Source organism: Halichondria panicea, chromosome 4 (assembly GCF_963675165.1).
Source record: "Halichondria panicea chromosome 4, odHalPani1.1, whole genome shotgun sequence".
NCBI classification, from domain to species: Eukaryota; Metazoa; Porifera; class Demospongiae; order Suberitida; family Halichondriidae; genus Halichondria; species Halichondria panicea.
In genome coordinates, this window is record NC_087380.1 from 2,635,297 (window position 1) to 2,657,898 (window position 22,602).

Consider the following 22,602-nt stretch of genomic DNA (forward strand, 5'->3'; position numbering starts at 1 on the left):
TCTTGAGCAAACTCTAGCTAGCTAGATCTAGATCTAGTTTATTCCTATGCAGTGTTGGTGCTCCAGCAGCTGGTGTCTGGACAGCAGTGTGGTACAGTCGGTCGTGTGGGCAGTAATAGGACTGATGATAGGAATAGAGCACGGGATCAGTTCTTCATTGATCGTGGTAATTGTGCTGGATGTGCTGGGATGATCACCTCACTCTCTTACTGTTTCTACCGACCACCATTGACTGATCCAGTTGCTAACGAATACCTGACTACAGTTGCTGTGTACAGACCAGCAAGTACCAATGCAAATGAGAATGTATTTACTGTTGTTTCTTCACCGATCACAATACTAAAGTTCGCAACAGACCTTGAAGAGTTAAACATTGCTTCTGATACCGAAATCGCCTGCTCTGTATTTAACCTACCACAACCAGTACCCATGGAGACTGGTGATGTTCTTGGAGCGTGTGTGTTTGACCCTGATGACACTACAAGTGGTGTCATTACCTACCGTCTTGATATAGTCAGTAGAGCTACTGACGGTACTGAAGACATTGTAAGAAACAACGAGCAACCCTGATGCCACCACTGCACAACCCATTGGTGGTGGGGAAGGTGGTTCTAACGTAGCAACCAGTGCCATTGCTGTGGTAGTTGTACTCATTGTTGTGATCATTGCTTTAGTCACCATACTAGTGATAGTACTTGTGCTGTTAAGGAAACGATCGAAAGCATTGCACTCAGTCAACTCCATAGGTAAGTTTATGTTAATTTTGGATAATTATTCACTAATTTGTGAAAGCATTGCAATCGCTTCTGATGTAACTAAGCATTTACAAGATGTATAATTATTTATTGTTGGTATAATTATATGCACAGCAAGAAACCGTATCACTCTAAAGTCCAACGAGGCTTATGGTGTTCATGATGAGACTCAAGACCCTGCCGGTAAAGATATTATAGGTATGAGGTCAACATGTGCACACATTTCATTCCACCACATTGTACGTAAATATTATGGGAATACTTGATTGTTTGTTCACTATCATTATATTAAATCCCTGTATGAAGCATTCATCACGTATTGTGCAAAGAGTTGTAGTGCAATTGCTTTTAAGGCATGTTATTATATTGCAGGACAATTATTAACTTCCACTCAACAACCCAATGATGTGACTTATGAGGAAGTACCAGGACCTACACACTACAATGATCCCTGTCAGCCGATACCTTTGGAAAACAATGAAGCTTACGCTGTCCACAAATCTGAAACTACAGAAATGTTGCGTGAAACACGCTCGCAACAAGTTGACCTGAAGTCGAATGAGGCGTATGGAGTGAGAGGGGAGGTGCAAGTTGCTGCCATTAATGGGACCACTGATGCAGTGTGCTATAGTGTCATTAACTCGCCTGGTCAACAATCTGTAGAGACAACCAGTGGAGCAATGAGGAATGCGGAGGCATATATTGGAAACTGTTGATATTATTATTATGCTATTCTTTGAATCACTGTATACATTGTGTATACAGTGATTACCTGATATTTTAGTGCAACTAGTCATTATTGTGGTTTGTTTGAGCTGTAGGAGACCAACATAAAAAATGAACAAATTATTGCTAGATTATAGCTATAGATTTCAGACACAGTCTACTATAGACTGAGGCAACTTTAGTTTTTATGTAAACTGACTAATACAAGTACGATGAGATGAAGCACACTGTTTCAATGATATACATTGGGCTTATAAGTGTCTGCTACGTATGTTGATTCTGCAGGAGCTTTTAAGGAACATTTTGAAGTACACCTAGAATACGATTATTTTTTTATTATCTAGTTTACTCCTTGGTTGACAGCAGCTCTAAGTGTTCATCTCCAGCATACTCTATATCTACAGTAGCACTCTGATCTAGATTATGAAACTTAAAATCACTGCATTGTACCTAATGATTCTTACAGCAAGATGTCCGACTCTGTGGTGTTTATAACAATTATTTACGTATTTATTAACTGCTTTACTGCATGTTTCCATGCAGAAAAATGTAGATCTATAATTATATAAGCACTATTTTTAAGCAATTAGTCTTATTCCAGGCCAGGCCTTAAGAGTACTGGAAGCTGGTAAAAGACTCTCTCCACCTCCTGGCTGTCCGAAGATGCTTTACGAGCTCATGACCTTCAGTCATGAGCGTATGGTGTGAGAGGGGAGGTGCAAGTTGCTGCCATTAATGGGACCACTGATGCAGTGTGCTATATAGTGTCATTGACTTGGCCTAGTCAGCAATCTGGAGAAGCAACCATGAAAATTGAAATGTATACAACAATTAGGGCAAAGTGGCAACAATAGACAAACGGAGGAATGTACTCTTCACTATGATTTTATTAGGCCTATGATAACATTATTTTAGTGGAGTGGTGCAAGTACATATACAAGTATTGTTGAGCTGCTGCAAACCACCACCATGCACCCCCCATGACATGCAGGTGTAGATTGCACCTCTAAAAATCTAGCTGAATAGACAAGGTGAATGTGAACAACACAAGTAGACTCTAAAGCAGACTGATCTGCAAGCAATAAGATCTATAAAGTGTCTCAAAAGGGAAATTATGATCTTAATATTAAGGTCGGTATCATTGAGTAGACTGTCTATAGACAGGATTTAGCTATGAACAAACTCTACTAGGACTGGTGATATGGACAATAGAGCAGTAAATGCGTTCTACATTGATCGTCGTAATCGTGCTCAGCTGGATGTGCTGGGATGATCACCTCACTCTCTTACTGTTACCATTGCATGACTGCTCCAGTTGCTAACGAGTACCTGACTACAGTTGCCGTGTACAGACCAAAGAGCACCGATGCAAATGAGAATGTATTTACTGTTGTTTCTTCACCGATCACAATACAAAGGTCAGCAACAGAGCTTCAAACTTAATTAAACGCTGCTGCTGATACTGATTTTGTCTGCTCTGTATTTAACATACCATTGCCATTGCTGTGGTATAGTTGTTGTACTCGATTGCTTTAGTTGCCAACTAATACTTGCATGTGTTGTTAAGGCGACGATCGAAAGCATTGCACTCAATAAGTAAGTTTATTTTGAATTGAAAACAATGTGTTACAATTAACTGCATGGGTTCTTTGTTATGCACAGAAAACAATAAAGTACATGACAAGTCTAAGAAAGAAACTGCTGTTGACTTAAAGTTCAACGAAGTTTATGGTATTCATGGTGAGCCTCGAGACACTCCCAATGACTATGACAAAAAATGTACAAAAATTAGGGCTATAGGCCCTAATAAATTATACTCCGTTTAATTAGGTCTAAAGAAAATTGGGCATCAATGTCCATTTTTGGTAAAGATCATTAACATAAAGTTTTGCATAACATGGTAAAATGTCTGAAGGTGATATTATGGATCACTTCAAATCAGCAAGATAAAACACTTGTTTTTCAGTTGTGTATACTGTGTTTATGTCTACATCTATAATCATTATCAGGGGATTTTTTATACGCGAATAGTCCAATGAGTGAAAAATTTATTATCACATTTGAGACAGATAGAGAAAACAAACAGAGGAAAAACTCTTGACATGACTGTAAACTAAATTATAAACATTTTAGTGCAAGTGGTGCATGTGGTCATAATTATCCTTCATTGTGAATACACTCTAGACCACCTCCACCCCCTTTTGCATGCATGACAGGAAATGATTGTTTAGATTGCATTCCACATCTATAAAGAGAGAGATAGGTGAATTTTCGAACAAGTAGACTATAGTAAACTGACTGATCTGCAAATGTTACAAGATAGATCTACAAGATGAGATGCACACTTTCTATAATTTCATGTATTTGTAAGTGTTAGATTACCATTGTGTATGTGTAGTGTATAGTCTAGTACTAATACCGGAACAAACTCTATATATACAGATGATGTATTCCTATGCATGCAGTGTTGGTGCTCCAGCAGCTGGTATCTGGACAGCAGTGTACAGTCGGTCGTGTGGGCAGTACAAGGACTGGTACAATGGGGAATAGAGCAGCAAACGAGTTCTACATTGATCGTGGTAATCGTGCTGGATGTGCTGGGATGATCACCTCACTCTCTTACTGTTTCCATCGACCTCCAGGAAATCTTCCAGCTGCTAACGAGTACTTGACTACAGTTGCTGTGTACAGACCAGCGAGTACCAATGCAAATGAGAATGTTTTTACTGCTGTTTCTTCACCTATCACAATACAAAAGCCAGTTGTAGAGTTTCAAACTGAATTAAATACTGCTACTGATACAAACTTTGCCTGCTCTGTATTTAATCTACCGCAACCAGTACCCATGGCGACTGGTGATGTTCTTGGGGCATGTGTGTTTGACTCCCCTGACACTACAAGTGGTGTTACTACTTACCGGCTTGATATAGTCAGTAGAGCTGCTTCCGATAGTGAAGATCTTGTGAGAACAAACACAGATCCCAGTAGCCCTGTTGGCTGCAGTGCCACTACTGTGCCAAGTTCCTTTGATGGAGGCGCATCTGGTACTGGTTCTAGCAGTTCAAGGTCCCTTCACCTCTGGGCAAACATAGGTAAGTTGAAGCAATTATTATTTAATTCTGTTATTATACACTGAACATGAGGACATGTACCGTATGTTATACAGAAGTGGTTACAACTGAAGCACCTACAATGGGAGCAACTACCATGGAAGCGACTACTATGGAAGCGACTACCATGGAAGCGACTACCATGGAAGCGACTACTATGGAAACTACTACCATGGAAGCGACTACCATGGAAGCGACTACCATGGAAGTGACTACGATGGAAACGACTACCATGGAAGCGACTACCATGGAAGTGACTACGATGGAAGCGACTACCATGGAAGCGACTACCATGGAAGCGACTACCATGGAAACGACTACCATGGAAGCGACCATGGAAGCAACTACAATGGAAGCGACTAAACCTTCTACAACTACGCCTGAACAGACTGCAAACACCAACACTCCTGAAGACGGCACAACTGACATGACCACAGCGGGTGGTCCACTGATGACTGAGGGAGACTCTACTACTGCAACCACAAACCGAGGAACAACGAGCAACCCTGATGCCACCACTGCACAACCCATTGGTGGTGGGGGAGGTGGTTCTAACGTAGCAACCATTGCCATTGCTGTGGTAGTTGTACTCATTGTTGTGATTGCTTTAGTTGCCATACTAATACTTGTGTTGTTAAGGCGACGATCGAAAGCATTGCACTCAATAAGTAAGTTAATTTTGAAATTGAAAACAATGTTACAATTAACTGCGTGGATTCTTTGTTGTGCACAGAAAACAATGAAGTACATGACAAATCTGGGAAAGAAACTGCTGTTGACTTGAAGTCCAATGAAGCTTACGGTATTCATGGTGAGCCTCGAGACACTCCCACAGACTACTATGACTATTCTTTGGTGAATGCATTGTTGACTCGTCTAGTCAGCAATCTGTAGAAGTATAGCCGTGCACGATCTTTACAAATGGATTCACTGTTTGTGAAAGGTTTAAGCATTGCATCTGAAGTGAAAAAAGCGTTGTTCACATGACATACGTTCATTGCTTAATTGTTATGCATATAAATTCCAACGAGGATTATGATGAGACTCGAGACACTCCCATGCACAGACTACTATACGATAATGTTCTTCGAAGTAGAAGAAGCTAATACTAGATAGACTAAGTATGTGCAATTCCTTTTAAGGAATGATATTATTATTGCAGGACAATCATCAACAACTCAACAACCCAATGATGTGACTTATGAGGAAGTGCCAGGACCTATACACTACAACGATCCTTGTCAGCCGATACCTTTGGAAAACATTGAAGCTTACAGAGTACACAAATCTGCACAAATGGCTGAAACATGCTCACAAGAAGTTGACCTGAAGTCCAACGAGGCGTATGGTGTGAGAGGAGAGGTGCAAGTTGCTGCCATTAATGGGACCACTGATGCAGTGTACTATAGTGTCATTGACTCGCCTGGTCAGCAATCTGGAGAAGCAGCCAGGAGAACTAAAATTCAAATGGACAGCAATGAAGCATATGGAACATCTGAGAGAGATAGACAAACAGAGGAAACTCTTGACTATGATTACGCTATCCTGTAAATAATTTTTTGCAATTAAGTAGTGCGAAGTGGTCATTGATAATTGGTCGAGCACCTTCACCCCTGTGCTATAGGCTCTAATAAATTATGCTCCGTTTAGTGTCTAAAGATAATTGGGCATCAATGTCCATTTTTGGTAAAGATCGTTAACATTAAGTTTTGCATAACAACGTTCTCATGGTAAAAAGTCTGAAGGTGATATGATGCATCACTTCAAATCAGCAAGATAAAACACTTGTTTTTCAGTTGTGTATACTGTGTTTATGTCTACGTCTATAATCATTGTCAGGGGACTTTTTATACGCGAATAGTCCAATGGGTGAAAAAGGTTATTATCACATTTGAGACAGATAGAGAAAACAAACAGAGGAAAAACTCTTGACATGACTGTAAACTAAATTATAAACATTTTAGTGCAAGTGGTGCATGTGGTCATAATTATCCTTCATTGTGAATACACTCTAGACCACCTCCACCCCCTTTTGCATGCATGACAGGAAATGATTGTTTAGATTGCATTCCACATCTATAAAGAGAGAGATAGGTGAATTTTCGAACAAGTAGATTATAGTAAACTGACTGATCTGCAAGTGTTACAAGATAGATCTACAAGATGAGATGCACACTTTCTATAATTTCATGTATTTGTAAGTGTTAGATTACCATTGTGTATGTGTAGTGTATAGTCTAGTACTAATACCGGAACAAACTCTATATATACAGATGATGTATTCCTATGCATGCAGTGTTGGTGCTCCAGCAGCTGGTATCTGGACAGCAGTGTACAGTCGGTCGTGTGGGCAGTACAAGGACTGGTACAATGGCGAATAGAGCAGTAAACGAGTTCTACATTGATCGTGGTAATCGTGCTGGATGTGCTGGGATGATCACCTCACTCTCTTACTGTTTCCATCGACCACCAGGAAATGTTCCAGTCGCTAACGAGTACCTGACTACAGTTGCTGTGTACAGACCAGCGAGTACCAATGCAAATGAGAATGTTTTTACTGCTGTTTCTTCACCTATCACAATACAAAAGCCAGTTGTAGAGTTTCAAACTGAATTAAATGCTGCTACTGATACAAACTTTGCCTGCTCTGTATTTAATCTACCGCAACCAGTACCCATGGCGACTGGTGATGTTCTTGGGGCGTGTGTGTTTGACTCCCCTGACACTACAAGTGGTGTCACTACTTACCGGCTTGATATAGTCAGTAGAGCTGCTTCCGGTAGTGAAGATCTTGTGAGAACAAACACAGATCCCAGTAGCCCTGTTGGCTGCAGTGCCACTACTGTGCCAAGTTCCTTTGATGGAGGCGCATCTGGTACTGGTTCTAGCAGTTCAAGGTCCCTTCACCTCTGGGCAAACATAGGTAAGTTGAAGCAATTATTATTTAATTCTGTTATTATACACTGAACATGAGGACATGTACCGTATGTTATACAGAAGTGGTTACAACTGAAGCACCTACAATGGGAGCAACTACCATGGAAGCGACTACTATGGAAGCGACCACCATGGAAGCGACTACCATGGAAGCGACTACTATGGAAACTACTACCATGGAAGCGACTACCATGGAAGTGACTACGATAGAAGCGACTACCATGGAAGCGACTACCATGGAAGCGACTACCATGGAAGCGACCATGGAAGCAACTACAATGGAAGCGACTAAACCTTCTACAACTACGCCTGAACCGACTGCAAACACCAACACTCCTGAAGACGGCACAACTGACATGACCACAGCGGGTGGTCCACTGATGACTGAGGGAGACTCTACTACTGCAACCACAAACCGAGGGACAACGAGCAACCTTGATGCCACCACTGCACAATCCATTGGTGGTGGGGGAGGTGGTTCTAACGTAGCAACCATTGCTATTGCTTTGGTAGTTGTACTCATGGTTGTGGTCAGCCTAGCTGCCGTCATGGTGATAGTCATTATTCTTGTGTCAAAGAGGCTGAAAAAGGTCAAGAAATCATATGCAATGACCAACAACTCAGTAGGTGAGTGTTAAGCCAGAGGGTACCTGTATTGTTAAGCCCTCAAATATAATGTGTTATATAGCTTCAATATCATTATTCTCCAGATACTTCGATATCTTTAATGTTACTTTCAATTACAGACAACCAGTTGTACTCGGCAGTGGCTGATGCTGAAAGCTTAAAGAGAGCTAAATGGGAACAACCACAGCCACAGCAGCAAGGCAGTCAGTGGCCCACACAGTCCCAGGAGCATGTGTATGAGTTTGAGGGGGCGTTCAGTCCTACCCGGTCAATGGAGTCCACCTATGCTGAAGTTGGGCCCTTTGGTGCACTGGTGAGGGAAAAAAGCTTTGCACTTATGTTTTCTGTACATCATTGTCTTAGGGTACCTCTGTGTGTGTGCTGAATTGTGTAAACCACTCAACACAATGTGTACACTGTTTGTCATTATTAGCTTGCCCAAGTGTGTGGGGATGCCATTATGAATTCTATTACAAATGCCCTTACAAAGGAGTCTAGTGTTGTGGCACTTCTCATGAATCCTTTAACTTGATCACATGAATGTATTATGTTATAGTTACAACACAGGCACGAAGGATATATGCCATGCATGCATCCTGAGTGCACGTGTTATAACTAGTTTATATCCCGAGGGCATAGCAACATAACACTGTCTTAGTAATAACCTGCACAAATAGATGACAGAGACAACTCTAGACACAGCTTCATCTCTTCTCTCTTCTAGACGCCAGTATCTGCAGCGTATAAGATTGGCATGACCGACGAATGGCTTGACATAAAATTGTTGGAGTTCCAACGCTGAAACCAGTACACTGCAAAACAGCCCCACCCCACTTCTGATGCTGCAAAACAGCCACCCCACTACTGCTGCAAAGAAACAGCCCTACCCCACTACTCAGTGTAACTGCTGCTCGAACAGCCCTCCACAGTGGTCTATCCTCGGCATCACAACCAAGCCAAAGAAGCTCGCCTCTACACTGCTGCAAAACAGCTCAAGCCCCCAGCAAAAAGAGCCGCTTCTAGTGCTATGGTGAAACAGAATTAAAATGCATCACAAGGTCGAGGACTAGGTCTAGAAACACAGAATCTTCCACAAAATGAACCTTGGACAATTTAAAAACCTGCATGGTTGCAAAGAAGAAACTCCAGCAGTGCTTAACATTCCTGCATGGCTGGACTTACTTTGATACTTGTTATTTCTCATGATATTATTGTCTGTCTAATGCCAGAGGGGCGTTTTGTGGTTAGTGCATTATGACTTTTCGGTTAGTGCATTATGACTTTAAGCAGTGCATTATGCTGCATATTGCACTTGGCAGCAACGTAGCAATAGGATATAAACTATAATAAGAAGCCAGTTTGTTATATATGCCATCCACATATACAGAATGGTTATGAGGTTGTCTATGAGTCTCCACTGGATGCCCCGGCTATTAGCTACCATCAACTATTGGAAAAGGTACAACTTTTGTGTGTACATTGTATGGCTATATTTAGTTTGAAATGCAAGATTCTTCTAAATACAGAACAAGGAAGAGGACATTTATGTCGGAGAAAATCCGTATGAAACACCAGCATCTAGAGAGAACGATATCTATGCTCAGTTGCAGACCTGGAGGGTGACACACTTGAACAGAGAAGACATTAAGTAAGTCATTAAAAATATTGACTTGAACAGAAGACGTTAAGTAAGTCATTGAAAATATTGATGACAAAACTACATGCAGGATTGCTGGTCACCTTGGGTCTGGTCAGTTTGGCAGTGTGGAGCAAGGAGTGTGGAAGAGACAGGGAACTCAACCAGTGGACGTGGCACTCAAGAGTCTCACCAAAACATCGGAGGAGGACAAAGTCAAGTTCCTCCAAGAAGCCGCCATCATGGCTCAGTTCAGACACCCTAACGTTATCATGCTGCATGGAGTAGTCACCAGTGGAGACCCTGTGAGTGTATGGTATTAGCTCAAGTGACCTCTGCGGCTAACAAATTGGGACACAAGAAACAGAATGCACAATCATTGGTTACAGCTTGCTTCTTGGCAACATTTGAACTGTATGTATGCAATAATGCAATAATGATGCAATTCGTGTGCCTGCAGATGATGCTTGTGGTGGAAATGGCGAAGAAAGGTGATTTACGACAATTTCTCCTATCTCTTCGACCTGAGTAAGAATTTCTATAGTTAAATATACCACCTCACACACCCCCCCATAGCCCAGGGCAGTTAATGCCGAGCAACACATTGTCAATGTTACTGAAGTTCTCTCAACAAGTTGCTCTTGGGATGCAGTACCTCTCAGCTAAAGGATTTGTGCACAGAGACATGGCTGCTAGGAATGTGCTAGTGACAAGAAATGACATATGCAAGGTGGTTTATCAATTTTTAGCTATAAAAAAACACTCAATTTAATTATTTTTATACACATAGGTTGCTGATTTTGGAATGTCCCGAGATCTTGCTGATGAGAACTACTATGTCTCACAAGGAAGAGACAAGATCCCTGTCAAGTGGACAGCCCCTGAGGCCATTCACTACAAGAAGTACTCGACTGCCAGTGATGTGTGGGCCTACGGGTGTCTGCTCTATGAGATATGGAGTATTGGGCACAAGCCGTTTGAAGGAATATCTAATCAAGAGGTATTATAATTATACCGCCTAAATCACAACTTCATTGATGTTCTTTGCACATGTGCAGGCTATTCGACTCATTGATTCTGGTCAGCGTCTTCCTCCACCTCCTGGCTGCCCTAACATGATCTACGAGCTCATGATACTATGTTGGTAAGATGCATTAATTATTACAAATTTAGAAATGTGTGCACCATTTGCACCAAACTACACACATTCTAATACAAGTCTGTCTTTTCATGCAGGCATCCCGAGAGCTCCCAACGTCTTGTGTTCCGTGATGTCGTGCTCACTCTTGTTGGCAGTGAGAAGATGGTCCTGAGCATTCCCAAGGAGGACTCCTCCACTAACCCACTGGCTGGAGTATTGGGAGCTCCACTGGAGGCCGGAGAGAACATGTACTCTCAGCTGCAAAGGAGATATATACATTGATTGTTTCCATGGAGGTGCAGCTGCTGAAACTGTTTCGATATTGAAGTGTCTCATTAAATATGCCATGCACAAATTGTTTTTTCACTTTTTTGTGATGTCATAATTATTTTTATCTCTGTCACTATAATAATTTTATAAACAAATGATTGTTGTATTTCAAAGCTAGCTCAATACAATAATTAGTGTTGAGCGAGCTCAGCATTGTTTTGGAAAGCATGTATGCATTATATGGAACCAGGAATCGTTAAAATCATATAGTGATCATAGTCATCAAATTGAATTTTACTATCATTATCTGATTCCGTACATTTATGTTTAAAATACTCCTTTTGTTTCTGAACGGATCGAATGTTCATTGCTAAAGCTCGAATTTCATCAAAATGGGATTGAACTGTTATGACGGAACCTACTCCAAAAGTCTGGTTGGTACGTGAGTTACCATAGTTATTTTTGTAGCGGATATAAATGATCGGGTGACAGCTAGGGGATAGATTTATCATAGTGTAGCAATGAGGCATGATATGGTAGAGATAGACAAACTGAAGAAACCCTATTCTGTAAACTAAATTGTTTGCCTCATAATCTTTAGTGCAAGTTGTCACTGTTGTTGTACAGTCGGTCGTGTAGGCAGTATGCGATGATAGAAATAGGGACAACTGGATGTGCTGGGATGATCACCTCACTCTCTTACTGTTTCCATCGACCATCGCCAATTGCTTAATGTTGTTAATGCGACAATTATCAACGACTACCATGTGCACTCAAAAACCCAATGACGTGAATTACAAGGAAGTATCTACACACTACAATGATCCTTGTCAGCCGATACCATTGAAAAACAATTTAATGAAGCTAGCTTACAGTGTACACAAATCTGGAATTGAAAAAAGTACATGCCGGGTGAAACATACTCGCAAGAAGTTGATCTAAAGTCCAACGAGGCGTATGGTGTGAAAGGGGAGGTGAAAGAATCCAGATGAAGCTAATTAATACCGAAGGGGCTCTTTATGATGTCATAGAAACTAAATCAGAAATTCTGAAGAGGGAAAAGATGTGACAGAATCACACATCAATGAACAGTTTTCTCAAATTAATGCCTGACCAATTCAAACACAACATCGTCAACTTTGAGGAGAGGACAGTTTTCGCTGATGTGTAGAGGTGTGTCAGGGTATGAGGGAAACTTTTTCTTCGAAAATGTCATGTAACAGCACTTAAAGGGGTTTAGCTTTATAACGGACCATGGGGTACGGAATCGAATGCTTTGCTTATAAATCAAATTAAGTAGACAGCACATATTTTTTTACCCTCATCCAATGATTTGAGGCAGTGGTGTGTGAATGAGAGTAGGGCCGATGTGGTTGACTTTTTGGCAGTAAAGCCCCATTGATAGTGGATAGAGGAGTATGCTCCGCTAAGTATATAGTGATTGCTGTGAATACATGTCATTCTCGAGGACTTTGCTGACGATTGGGAGATGTGATATGGTCTATAATTGGCAGGATTGTCTTTTTTACCTGATTTAGGCACAATCACAACTCTAGCGACCTTCCAGTTCTTCGGAAACTTTCCTTTAGTTAGTAATAGAGTTTAAGGCTGGGCGCTATAGCGTTTGCAGTGTGTTTGAGCATCAGCGCAGAGATATCGTCAGCTCCTGCAACCTTCTTCGTATCTAAGGCTCTCAGATACAGTTCAATTTCTTCATTTGAACAAAGAAGCTCATCTGAAGTCTTTTCCAAGACTGGCTATCTCAACAGTTGGTATATGCAAGCTCAGCTTAAAATTTGCTTTCCTTTTTGCATTTGAGTGACCAGCTCTGGAGTATAATTATACTTCAGTGTCAAATGCTTTCACTACAGAGAGAAATGCCAATCTTCTTACTGGCATTAACTTTGCTATTGCATCATATTTACTGAGTGGAGTTGTTGGCTGGTGATATGATCAGTGCTTGTATATTTATGACCCTCCTGATAGTGGATTGGATGGACATACAGTTGAATGTGGTTGGACGAAATGCTGGGCCTGATCTTGCGATCTTGCTGACGAAAGCTATACTATGTATTTCAAGGTGGTGTATTCCCGTCAAGTGGACAACCCATTATATAGGCCATTCACTACAATTATGAAGTACTCGACTATACCAGTGATGTGTGGGCCTACGGGTGTCTGCTCTATGACGTTTCAATTGCTAAAAAAACATTCAGGTAAGTTCCCATAGTGATGTACATGCACGTAGATAATCACTATAATTATACTGATATTCATTAATTTTCTTAGAAGCTGGTAAAAGACTCTCTCCACCTCCTGGCTGTCTGGATATGTTTTATGAGCTCATGACCTTCAGTTGGTAGACTATATGCAAGCTTAGCTTTAAAATTTGCTTTCCTTTTCGCATTTGAGTGATCAGCCAAAACTATAGATATTATAGATCAGCTCTGGAATATAATTATACTTCAGTGCATGTCAAATGCTTTCACTACAGAGAGAAATGCCAATCTTCCTACTGGCATTAACATTGCATGTTGATATTCAGGCTGGTCATGTGATCGGTGCTTGTACTTATGACCCTCCTGAAGTGGATGGATGTACAGCACAGTTGGATGTGATTGGACGAAATGCTGGGCCTGATCACTTCAGCGTTTATCTATATATATATATATATAAAATTATGCCGACATAAGTAAGTAACAATCATCTTATAGATCTTTCTTGCATGCTGATTTTGTTGTACATGCAGCTCCCCTGTCAACAACTGGACCTCAAACCAACCCCATGCATGCATGCATGACTATACATGGATAGCCTCGATTCCAGGCCGCGAAGAGAGAAGTGCTATTCTCTTTGTGGCCTGGAATCGAGGCTAGACAGTGGGCACAACATAGCACAACTATACTGTTGACAAGCACAGTAGGCCATGGAGGAGTGGCCATCCTCTACAAAAAATCCCTGCAGAGTCTTGTCTCAAAGTTAGACACCTCCCTGTCACATCGTATAGTAGGGTTGAAAGTACACACCCAACCTCTCTCTATTTGCTTCCTAGGAGTCTATCTCCCCTCTAGGTCAGGCTGCACAGATGACTTTAAGGAATGCCTGGACTATCTAGACTCGCTTATAAATACTCTAGGGTTTGACAATGAGGTCATTATCTTGGGGGATATAAACGCAGACCCTGGAGTCTATGGACCTCCTAATGAACAAGGCAAGATTCTCCGCCGCTACCTTGCCCGCTGGAATTTTGTTTCTGTGCACCTGAAACTCAGCTCCCCCCTAAACTCTCACACATACGTAAGTGAGGCCCACAGCTCTATATCTACCATAGACCATATCCTCTGCCACAATCGCTTCCTGGACGCGTTCCTCTCTGCCAAGGTCCTGGAGGATTCGCCTCTGAACACTTCTGACCACCTCCCCCTCTCAGCTAGGGTTAAAGTCACCTTAGCAGCACTGCCCATCGTAAATCCACCCACTGCTGATGGCTCTGTTGTTCGGGCTAACTGGTCCAAGCTGTCCCCCTCTGAGTCCATCTCCAACCTGATAATCCTAATGAAAAAAACATCAAGCAAAGGGCTTCCAGCCAGAAAATATGCCAAACACATTCTCCCTGGCTGGTCTGATGCTCTTAAGTCAGCTCACTCTGACTCTAAACTGGCTTTCTGCCGCTGGAAATCTGCTGGCAAGCCTCAGTCCCCAGAGAACCCCCTTAGGGCCTACTACAAATCAAAGAAGTGCTCCTTTAGAAGTTTGCTCCGGAGACATCGCCAATCTCTCAAAGAAGATTATCTCCTCAATTTGGATTGTGCCAACAAAGACTCCAAAAAGCTTTTTAGAGAGATCAAAAGGTTCTATGGCTCATCTCCATCTCCTAGCCCTGGCAGGATTGTATTTAGGGGCACCTCATACTCGGGTGATACCCTCCTGGATGGTTGGGCTAACTACTTTGAATCACTTGGCACCCCGGGGCACAGCCCGCTGTTTGATACTCGCAACTATGATAGTGTGAGGGGTAATTTCCGTGCCCTACTTGAATCCTCCCATGGTGGTGACATTGTGTTCACACCACAGGACATAGCTAGGGCAATAAAGTCACTGAAGAGAGACAAGGCCCCAGGCCCTGATGACATTGATCCTGAACATCTATGTTTTACTGGTCCCATTGCCCAACTAGAGCTCTGCAAGATTTTTAATGCGATCCTCGCCTGCTGCTATACTCCGGAGATGTTCACCCTGGGATTAATCACGGCGATCCCAAAAGGGGCAGACAAGGACCTTAGGAACCCATCGAACTATAGAGGAATCTCTCTCTTATCCAACGTCGGGAAACTATTAGAAAAACTAATATTAGACAAGTTGTCAGCAGATGGCATTTCCCTCAACCACCTCCAGGGGGGCTTCAGAGTAGGGTATAGCTCGATACACACTGCATTTGTGCTCCAAGAATCTGTCCAATCTCTCTGTGACCTAGGGAAAAAGGCGTTTGTGGCTTTCCTAGATGTCAAGAAGGCCTTCGATACTGTCTGGCATGAGGGCCTGTTTGTCAAACTACATGAAAAGAACATTCATCCGAGAATCTGGCACCTTCTGGTCGACTGGTACTCTCGCTCCTCCTCCTGCTTCCTTTTGAAGGGTAAAAGGTCTCGTGTCTTTAGTATTAAACAGGGTGTCCGCCAAGGTGCAATCCTGTCCCCACTGCTCTACTCGGTTTACGTGGATGCACTTCTGGTCCAACTAGATGAATGCTGCCTTGGTGCTATGGTCGGCTCTGTTCACTGCCCATCCCCCATGTACGCAGACGATCTTTCTCTCATTGCGGATACTCCTGTCAAGCTGCAATCTCTACTTGACATCGTTTCAGACTATGCTAGTGCCTGGCGTTATGAAATCAATTCTTCAAAATCTGCAGTTTTAATCTTTGGGGAGTCGTCAAAATCCCGCTCGTCTGGCCGTCTCTCCCGCTCCTTTTTTGTATGCCGTGAAACTATACAAGAGGCAGACAGCTACTCTCACCTAGGAATCTTGCGCCTGGTAACTACATCTGGCCTGGCAAAAATTTCCAATCGTTGCTCTGCAGGGAGGAGTGCCTTCTTTGCCTTGAACTCGATTGGAGCAAGATTTGGCTGCCTCCACCCCATCACATCCCACAAATTATACTCTTCTCTCTGCCTCCCAGTTACTTTATACGGGTCAGAGCTTTGGTCACTCACAAAAACTGAACTAACAATGCTGGAAAGATCCCACAGAAAAATACTGCGTACGATTCAGGGTCTCCCGACCAGATGTCCCTCACTTGCACTGTCGAGCCTTATTGGATCAATGGGGATATCCCCCATGGTAGACTGCAGGCAGCTCTGCTTTATTAACTCTATAGCTTGTATGTCAACAGAAGACCTCCCCAAAAAAGTCCTGATGGAAAGACTGCTTCTAAACACTCTCACTGGGGTACTCAAGACATGGGCGTCTCTAGCTTCTACTCACTCATACCCTCCAATTTCGAACATGGTTCTGAATGGAAAAAACAAAGACTCCTTCAGAGCAGCTGCGAAAAAGTCAATGCTCATCAAACAGCATGTAAATCTGGTAGACTCCTGCTCACACCTCAATATTTCATCCCTGCCTGCCCATCTTGGGAAGCCCTCCCAGCTGTGGTCATGCTCCCTGAAAGACAGATCTCTGCACGGCCCCTCTAACTTCAGAATCAGGCTTCTCACCGGCTGTGATGGCCTAGAATTTGACGCCTCAAGATTTAGGTACAGATCAACCAACGCTACACCGGGAGATGCAACCTGCAAACTTTGCAATCTAGGTGTAGAATCACCCTCGCACTTCTTGCTGACCTGCCCAGCTCTTTCCTCACTCAGGGAGGCTCTCATAGCCGCTGCCCCAGCCAGCATAAAGGACCACAGCTCTGGGGACCTCTGCGGCCTTCTGCTTGGTCAAATCTGGCCATCTGATGCCCATGCGCAAGACTGGATCTTACACTTTTCTCCACAATCTGCGGCAAACCCGCAGTGACATTCTAACTTTAAACTCCACCTGAGGGTGGAGCTGTACCTTCTCATCATGTGATCTGCCCTCGTGGGCTACTCTCCAAAACTGGAGGCGAAAAAGAAGAAGAAGAAGAAGAAGGTGAGGCCGGATCCACACTAATTGATCGACCTAAAGACGCTCCTGTTCCAGATTTCACGAATGGCAAGGAAAGGGTTATACCTATGGCACGCCGTTTGTAACAAAATTCAGCCGGTCTAATTACACGAAGGAAGTAAATGAAGACGTCACGGGGGGGGGGGGGGGGGGGCATGTCAAACGGGCTGTGTGACCTTTGACCTTATGTACTGTCGATTACACATCCATATCATATCCACATGTTCAAAAGACAATAATTATGGAAGTCAGCCGTGAAGAAGAAGATGATGATGTAGTTGTGGACATATCTAGCTGGTGTGACTTCTTCTCAGAAGTTTCTAGGTTTGTGGACATGCTTGAGAGGCAGTACGGCTTGGCAAACGTGGCCTTCACTGAGTATGCTGTTTTGAGGATCTCAACAACTATCAGAAGCCTGCAGAGTATAGAAGAAGCATTGATCGCTCATGAAAACTCCGATGATTTAGAGGAAATAATTGGTTATGTAAACGAGCTTTCTGACATTTTAATGGTGCTACAATCTGTTTGGAGTAGTTATGAGGAGGCCATGAAGAATACCTCGGTGGTACAACGAGTACCACCTACTGTTGGTAATGGTAGAGGAAGGCCACGGTTTGACATAACACAGGAACAAATTGAATATCTTCGCTATCTATCATTTAGCTGGAGTTCAATTTCCTCGTTGTTAGGAGTATCAAGAATGACACTTTACCGGAGAAAAAAACAATTTGGCATTTCTTCAACAAATTCGTCTCTGACTGATTCTGAGTTGGACGAGCGTATTCGTGAGATCCGTAGAGAGCTACCATACAGTGGTGAAACAATTGTTATGGGAAGATTAAGAAGTATTCAGTGCTGTATTCCGTGTAAGCGTGTCAGGGAAAGTATCCGACGAATTGACCCACTGAACACTCCTTTACGATGGGGAAGGAATCGACACTCAAGAAGACCATATTCTGTTCCGGGTCCTAACTGCTTGTGGCATTTAGGTAAATAAGTTATAGTATGAGTGTTTATATCCTATGACAGTCACAATATGCCATGGTTCACTTTCAAAGTAGTACCGTGGATGCAGTATATGTAATACTTTTTAACAAGCTAGACAAAATTAATTATCTGCAAGATTTTGTGCCAAACTTGTCTAGTCTAGGGATCACAAATACCGCAGTTGGCAGCCAGGGGAGGTTGAAAGGAAGTTGAGATCGTGCTCAATTAAAGCTATAAATGTGCTGAGTTGGCGCTATTATTATTGTGTCTAGTCAGCCTTTTAGTTATACTTATTAAGATATCAAGAGCTAGAGATGAGGAGTAGAAGAGCACCTACACGCCAGACTCCTGTCCAGGAAGAGAAGTCTCATCTCCGTAGATCTAGTACTTTAGCTAGGAGAAACCTTAGTTGAGATTTTTAAATCAGAAGCAGGTGCAGTGATCAATGTTGTACAGCTTGGGGTGAGAAAAAAGTCAGACCGCTCATTTTCTTGATGTCCAGTAGTTATCTATGAAACTGTTGACCAGACACAAAAATAGCGCTGATTCAGCACATTTATAGCGATATTTTTTGCATGTGACTTAACTTCCTTCCAACCTCCTCGTTAATCGGTTGGCAGCACCTGCATGAAAGTAGGATGTATTTATTCATAACCATAACAAGGCATTATGTATATTATTTCCTTTCCAGATGGTCATCACAAGCTGATAAGATGGCGTCTAGTGACCCATGGAGGCATTGACGGTTACTCCCGCCTGATTGTCTACCTCCACTGCAGCTCAAACAACAAGGCATCAACGGTTTATAAGTATTTTTTGTCAGCAGTTGAGGAGAACGGTCTCCCATCACGTGTGCGTACAGATTGTGGATTGGAGAATTTTGAAGTCGCTCGTCACATGCTACAACATCGTGGTCTTAACAGAGGTAGCATAATCACTGGTAGTTCCACGCATAATCAGCGAATTGAGCGGCTATGGCGTGATGTTCACGGTGCTGTCACGAAATTGTATTACGAACTGTTTTACCACTTGGAGGAGTGTGGACTCTTAGACCCTCTAAATGACATGCACCTCTTCTGTCTTCATTATGTGTACCTACCACGCATAAATAGGGCCCTGGGTATTTTCAAGCGTGCTTGGAACAATCATGGAGTACGCACGATGCACAATGCCACACCTCAACAGCTATTCACGGAAGGTGCCCTTCGTATGCACATTTCTGGATTGAACCCAGTTGAGTATCCCAACAGTGAGTATTCTGAGTACGGTGTTGAAGAACTTCATGCCGATGAAAGTGATGATAACTCTGACTTGGAAGGTGTTCATGTCCCTCAAATGGATGCTAACAATCAATATTCTCATCTTATCGAATTTGTGAGCAATCAAGTCAATCCACTTGCTGAAAGTGACAGTCTTGCTAATTGATATTTACCAGCGTGTGCTGCGAACAATTGAACAATCTATTAACAATATAACCTAGCTGACTTTGTTCATATATATATACTCACATATAGACATCACTTGTTTGTCAGTTTGTATTATTGTGCATGTGATTGATCCTTCAAGATGGGAGGCTATAGTGATCGCATTATGTATAATTGAAAGCAGGTGCTGATGCATCAATCAATTATTTCCAACGCATGTAAAATATCAACCGCGAACGCTTGACGTAGCAGCTAAGAATTTTTGTTTAGCTTGCTCCAAGAACGTTGTTAAAAGAACAAGAAAAAGGTTGCACAGCACTAGTGCAGTCAACTCAACTTACTCTAGCTCCTTGTCTGGCTAACAGTAGCCACAGTTAGGCTGACTAGCGCTAGCTATAAATGCGTCCTACTGTAAAGAACACATACGCTTCTTGTCATTCTTTAATTCCTTTAATTTAGTCAATCTTTGATCTCCGCTAAAAAAGTTCAGACTAAAGTGCTCAGACGGTGTCTCTACGACAGCGGCTGATTCATGAGACTACAATGGCTGGGGCTATATAATTTTGGTGTATGTGTATAATGGGTTGATTTATACTATGTATAAAGTGACTATAGCTAGCTGTAGAAATTAACATCTCTTCGCACAATACTCAAGGAAAAGAGAGCTGCATGCTGTACTGTCCTCAGAGGAAAAGTAATTACATTTCGTTTCCCCAATGGAGCCACAACTGTTGAAAGATTCAGCCTGTCATGACAGACCGTATAAAGGCAAGATTTTTTATAATTATTACCACCTTCATTATAATTATATAGGATTTGTACGAGCATGTGTTCTGCTCCAGTCAATTGCAAGATACACCCTGCTTTGGCTTGTTCACTACTTATCCAAGGCAATGCATGGATCCACTCTGTCAGTCTGAAATTGACCTTCCATCCGCTATTGCTGTTGAGCTAGAATCAAAGGATCTCAATTTTCCGAACCCCTTAGACTATCTTCATGACGAGGCAAGGTTTAGTATAAATTTCAAAATTCAATAATTGCAGCGCTTTGGTATAGTAGATAAGATCTGGATATAACATTATTGGAGAATCAATCTCTCCGAACTCTGCTTTCTCTTTTAAGAGTAACAAAGTACGCTTCACCCTTACCCCTAGTGTCGTTGGCTTTAGGTACAGCCTAGCTAGCTAAAGTCTATTTGAGTTGAGTTCAACCCCGGAAATTATGTGGTCAATTATGGCTTCGTTTATGCTTTATATGTGTGGTGGAGTATGCCTGGGACTTTTACATGGTACCCTTACTATAATGACCTGATATGTCCTTCGAACCACACAATGTTTATTGTAATATTTATTTTTAGGGTGACTTACCAGCTCTGAATGTGAAAGAAGATGCTAAGGTGTTACGTAAAGGTATGTATATAATAGTAATTATGCCTCGAGGTGTAGCCACACGAGGGATACGGTAAAGCTGACTGTGTATCTGCATGTGTGTCTTTTCCAGCTTTAACTGCTCAACGGTTGCAATGCGACGAAAACTAACAGCTTCTATGCTTTGAGCCACGTTGTTTTGGATTTTGCTTTGTGGATAAAGTGCGTCCAACCTCCTCTGAGTTTGCATAGGGTCTATGTTGTGCTTTGGAGGAATGATGTGAGAATAGGCGATTTGATAGGCTGTTACTTGTGCTTGAGAATAAAAGAATAGCATAATAGGAAATTATCTTGAGCATAACAACCCCTACCATTACAGCATCAGCACCTGCGGTGCTTTTTTACACAGCAAGTAGCATGTTACAAACAAGAAAATGTTGTGGCTATATAGAGTCGAGGCAATAATTATTGTTTCCGCGAACGTATGTATAGTTGTGTCTACTCGTTAATTTTGTTCCTGTTAATACATGTGTACACTATAAACGTTGAATCCCTTTTTATTAGCGGATAGTGCCCGTCAGCAGTTTATGGAGTCACTGGCTCTCAGAAGCAGTCTTCCTTTCATCATCACTCGCCAGCATGTGTTTGAAGAAATAATACTTCTCTACCGCAACCACGAGCAAGATGTCCTGCAAGTGTATCCGTTAGAGTTAAGTTTGCTGATGAGCGAGCAATGAGTTACGAGGGATCTCTTTTCTGCGTTCTTTGAAGAAGCGTATAAGAAGCTGTTCGATGGATCCTCACTTCTCTGCCCCATTGTTCATCCTGGAATGGATGTGTCCAACCTCAAGACAGTGGGCTTAATCATTTCTCATGCATACTTATTAACCGGACTGTTGCCTACTCGGGTTTCATTTCCATGTCTAACACAATCTGTATTAGGTATTGATGTTGTTATATCCTGAGGGGGTGCTCTTAGATTGTTTTGTGGACACCATTAGTAATCATGAAAGAGATATCATCAAGCAGGCAATTCAGTATGGTGCAGACTCGAGCTCATTCACACCTTCCCTCCAATCAAATTTAATAAACATCCTCAGTCGCTTTAACATCCGTGAAATCCCAACCCCCCTGAATCTTCGGCAAATGCTAATTAACATATCCAAGTACGAATTTCTAGCCAAACCTGTGCATGGCTGCTCTTGTTTTGATGAATTTAGGTGCACCAGCTCAACATAAGCCTTTTTGGAAAACTGTCGACGTAAACAAATTGCTATCTATTTATCGTGCACAGAGTGTTTCCACATCTATGACTCTCAAAATGTTTGAGAATGCCGAGGGCGCAAATGAAATTCAAACACGCATTTTGCTGTACCTCAGACAGTATATTGGGAATATGTCGAACGATGAATTCGTACATTTTTGAGATTTGTAACTGGGGCTGCAACCTGTTCATCCCTGCAAGTTTCGG

At 42.2% G+C, this 22,602-nt stretch overlaps 4 protein-coding genes across 5 annotated transcripts in view; all 4 read left to right on the top strand.

Moving 5' to 3' along the window:
• The window catches only part of LOC135335127 (uncharacterized), a 40,156-nt gene that overhangs the window by 144 nt on the left and 17,410 nt on the right, over window positions 1-22,602 (top strand). Inside the window, exons 2-4 of one of the 2 annotated variants that reach the window (XR_010394435.1) lie at window positions 53-746; window positions 870-953; window positions 1,128-1,572. The exons of the other annotated variant lie outside the window; for it this stretch is intronic. The gene's annotated coding sequence lies outside the window, so the exon portion shown is untranslated. Of the gene's footprint in view, window positions 1-52; window positions 747-869; window positions 954-1,127; window positions 1,573-22,602 lie in introns of those variants that run through there. 2 annotated transcript variants of the gene reach the window in all.
• Window positions 3,701-6,161, top strand: LOC135335100 (mucin-5AC-like). The gene is made up of 5 exons (XM_064530518.1): window positions 3,701-3,847; window positions 3,947-4,573; window positions 4,648-5,259; window positions 5,325-5,402; window positions 5,754-6,161. The coding sequence occupies exons 1-5, from the start codon at window positions 3,814-3,816 to the stop codon at window positions 6,140-6,142; spliced, it is 1,740 nt and encodes a 579-aa protein (XP_064386588.1). The 5' UTR covers window positions 3,701-3,813; the 3' UTR covers window positions 6,143-6,161.
• Window positions 6,642-11,357, top strand: LOC135335080 (tyrosine-protein kinase-like otk). Its single transcript, XM_064530489.1, has 12 exons — window positions 6,642-6,788; window positions 6,888-7,514; window positions 7,589-8,155; window positions 8,275-8,468; window positions 9,543-9,614; window positions 9,682-9,803; window positions 9,883-10,096; window positions 10,252-10,319; window positions 10,368-10,521; window positions 10,582-10,791; window positions 10,850-10,935; window positions 11,028-11,357. Exons 1-12 carry the CDS (start codon window positions 6,755-6,757, stop codon window positions 11,212-11,214), a joined length of 2,535 nt encoding a protein of 844 aa, XP_064386559.1. The 5' UTR covers window positions 6,642-6,754; the 3' UTR covers window positions 11,215-11,357.
• Window positions 17,562-19,922, top strand: LOC135334449 (uncharacterized). The gene is made up of 2 exons (XM_064529601.1): window positions 17,562-18,341; window positions 19,031-19,922. The coding sequence occupies exons 1-2, from the start codon at window positions 17,594-17,596 to the stop codon at window positions 19,762-19,764; spliced, it is 1,482 nt and encodes a 493-aa protein (XP_064385671.1). The 5' UTR covers window positions 17,562-17,593; the 3' UTR covers window positions 19,765-19,922.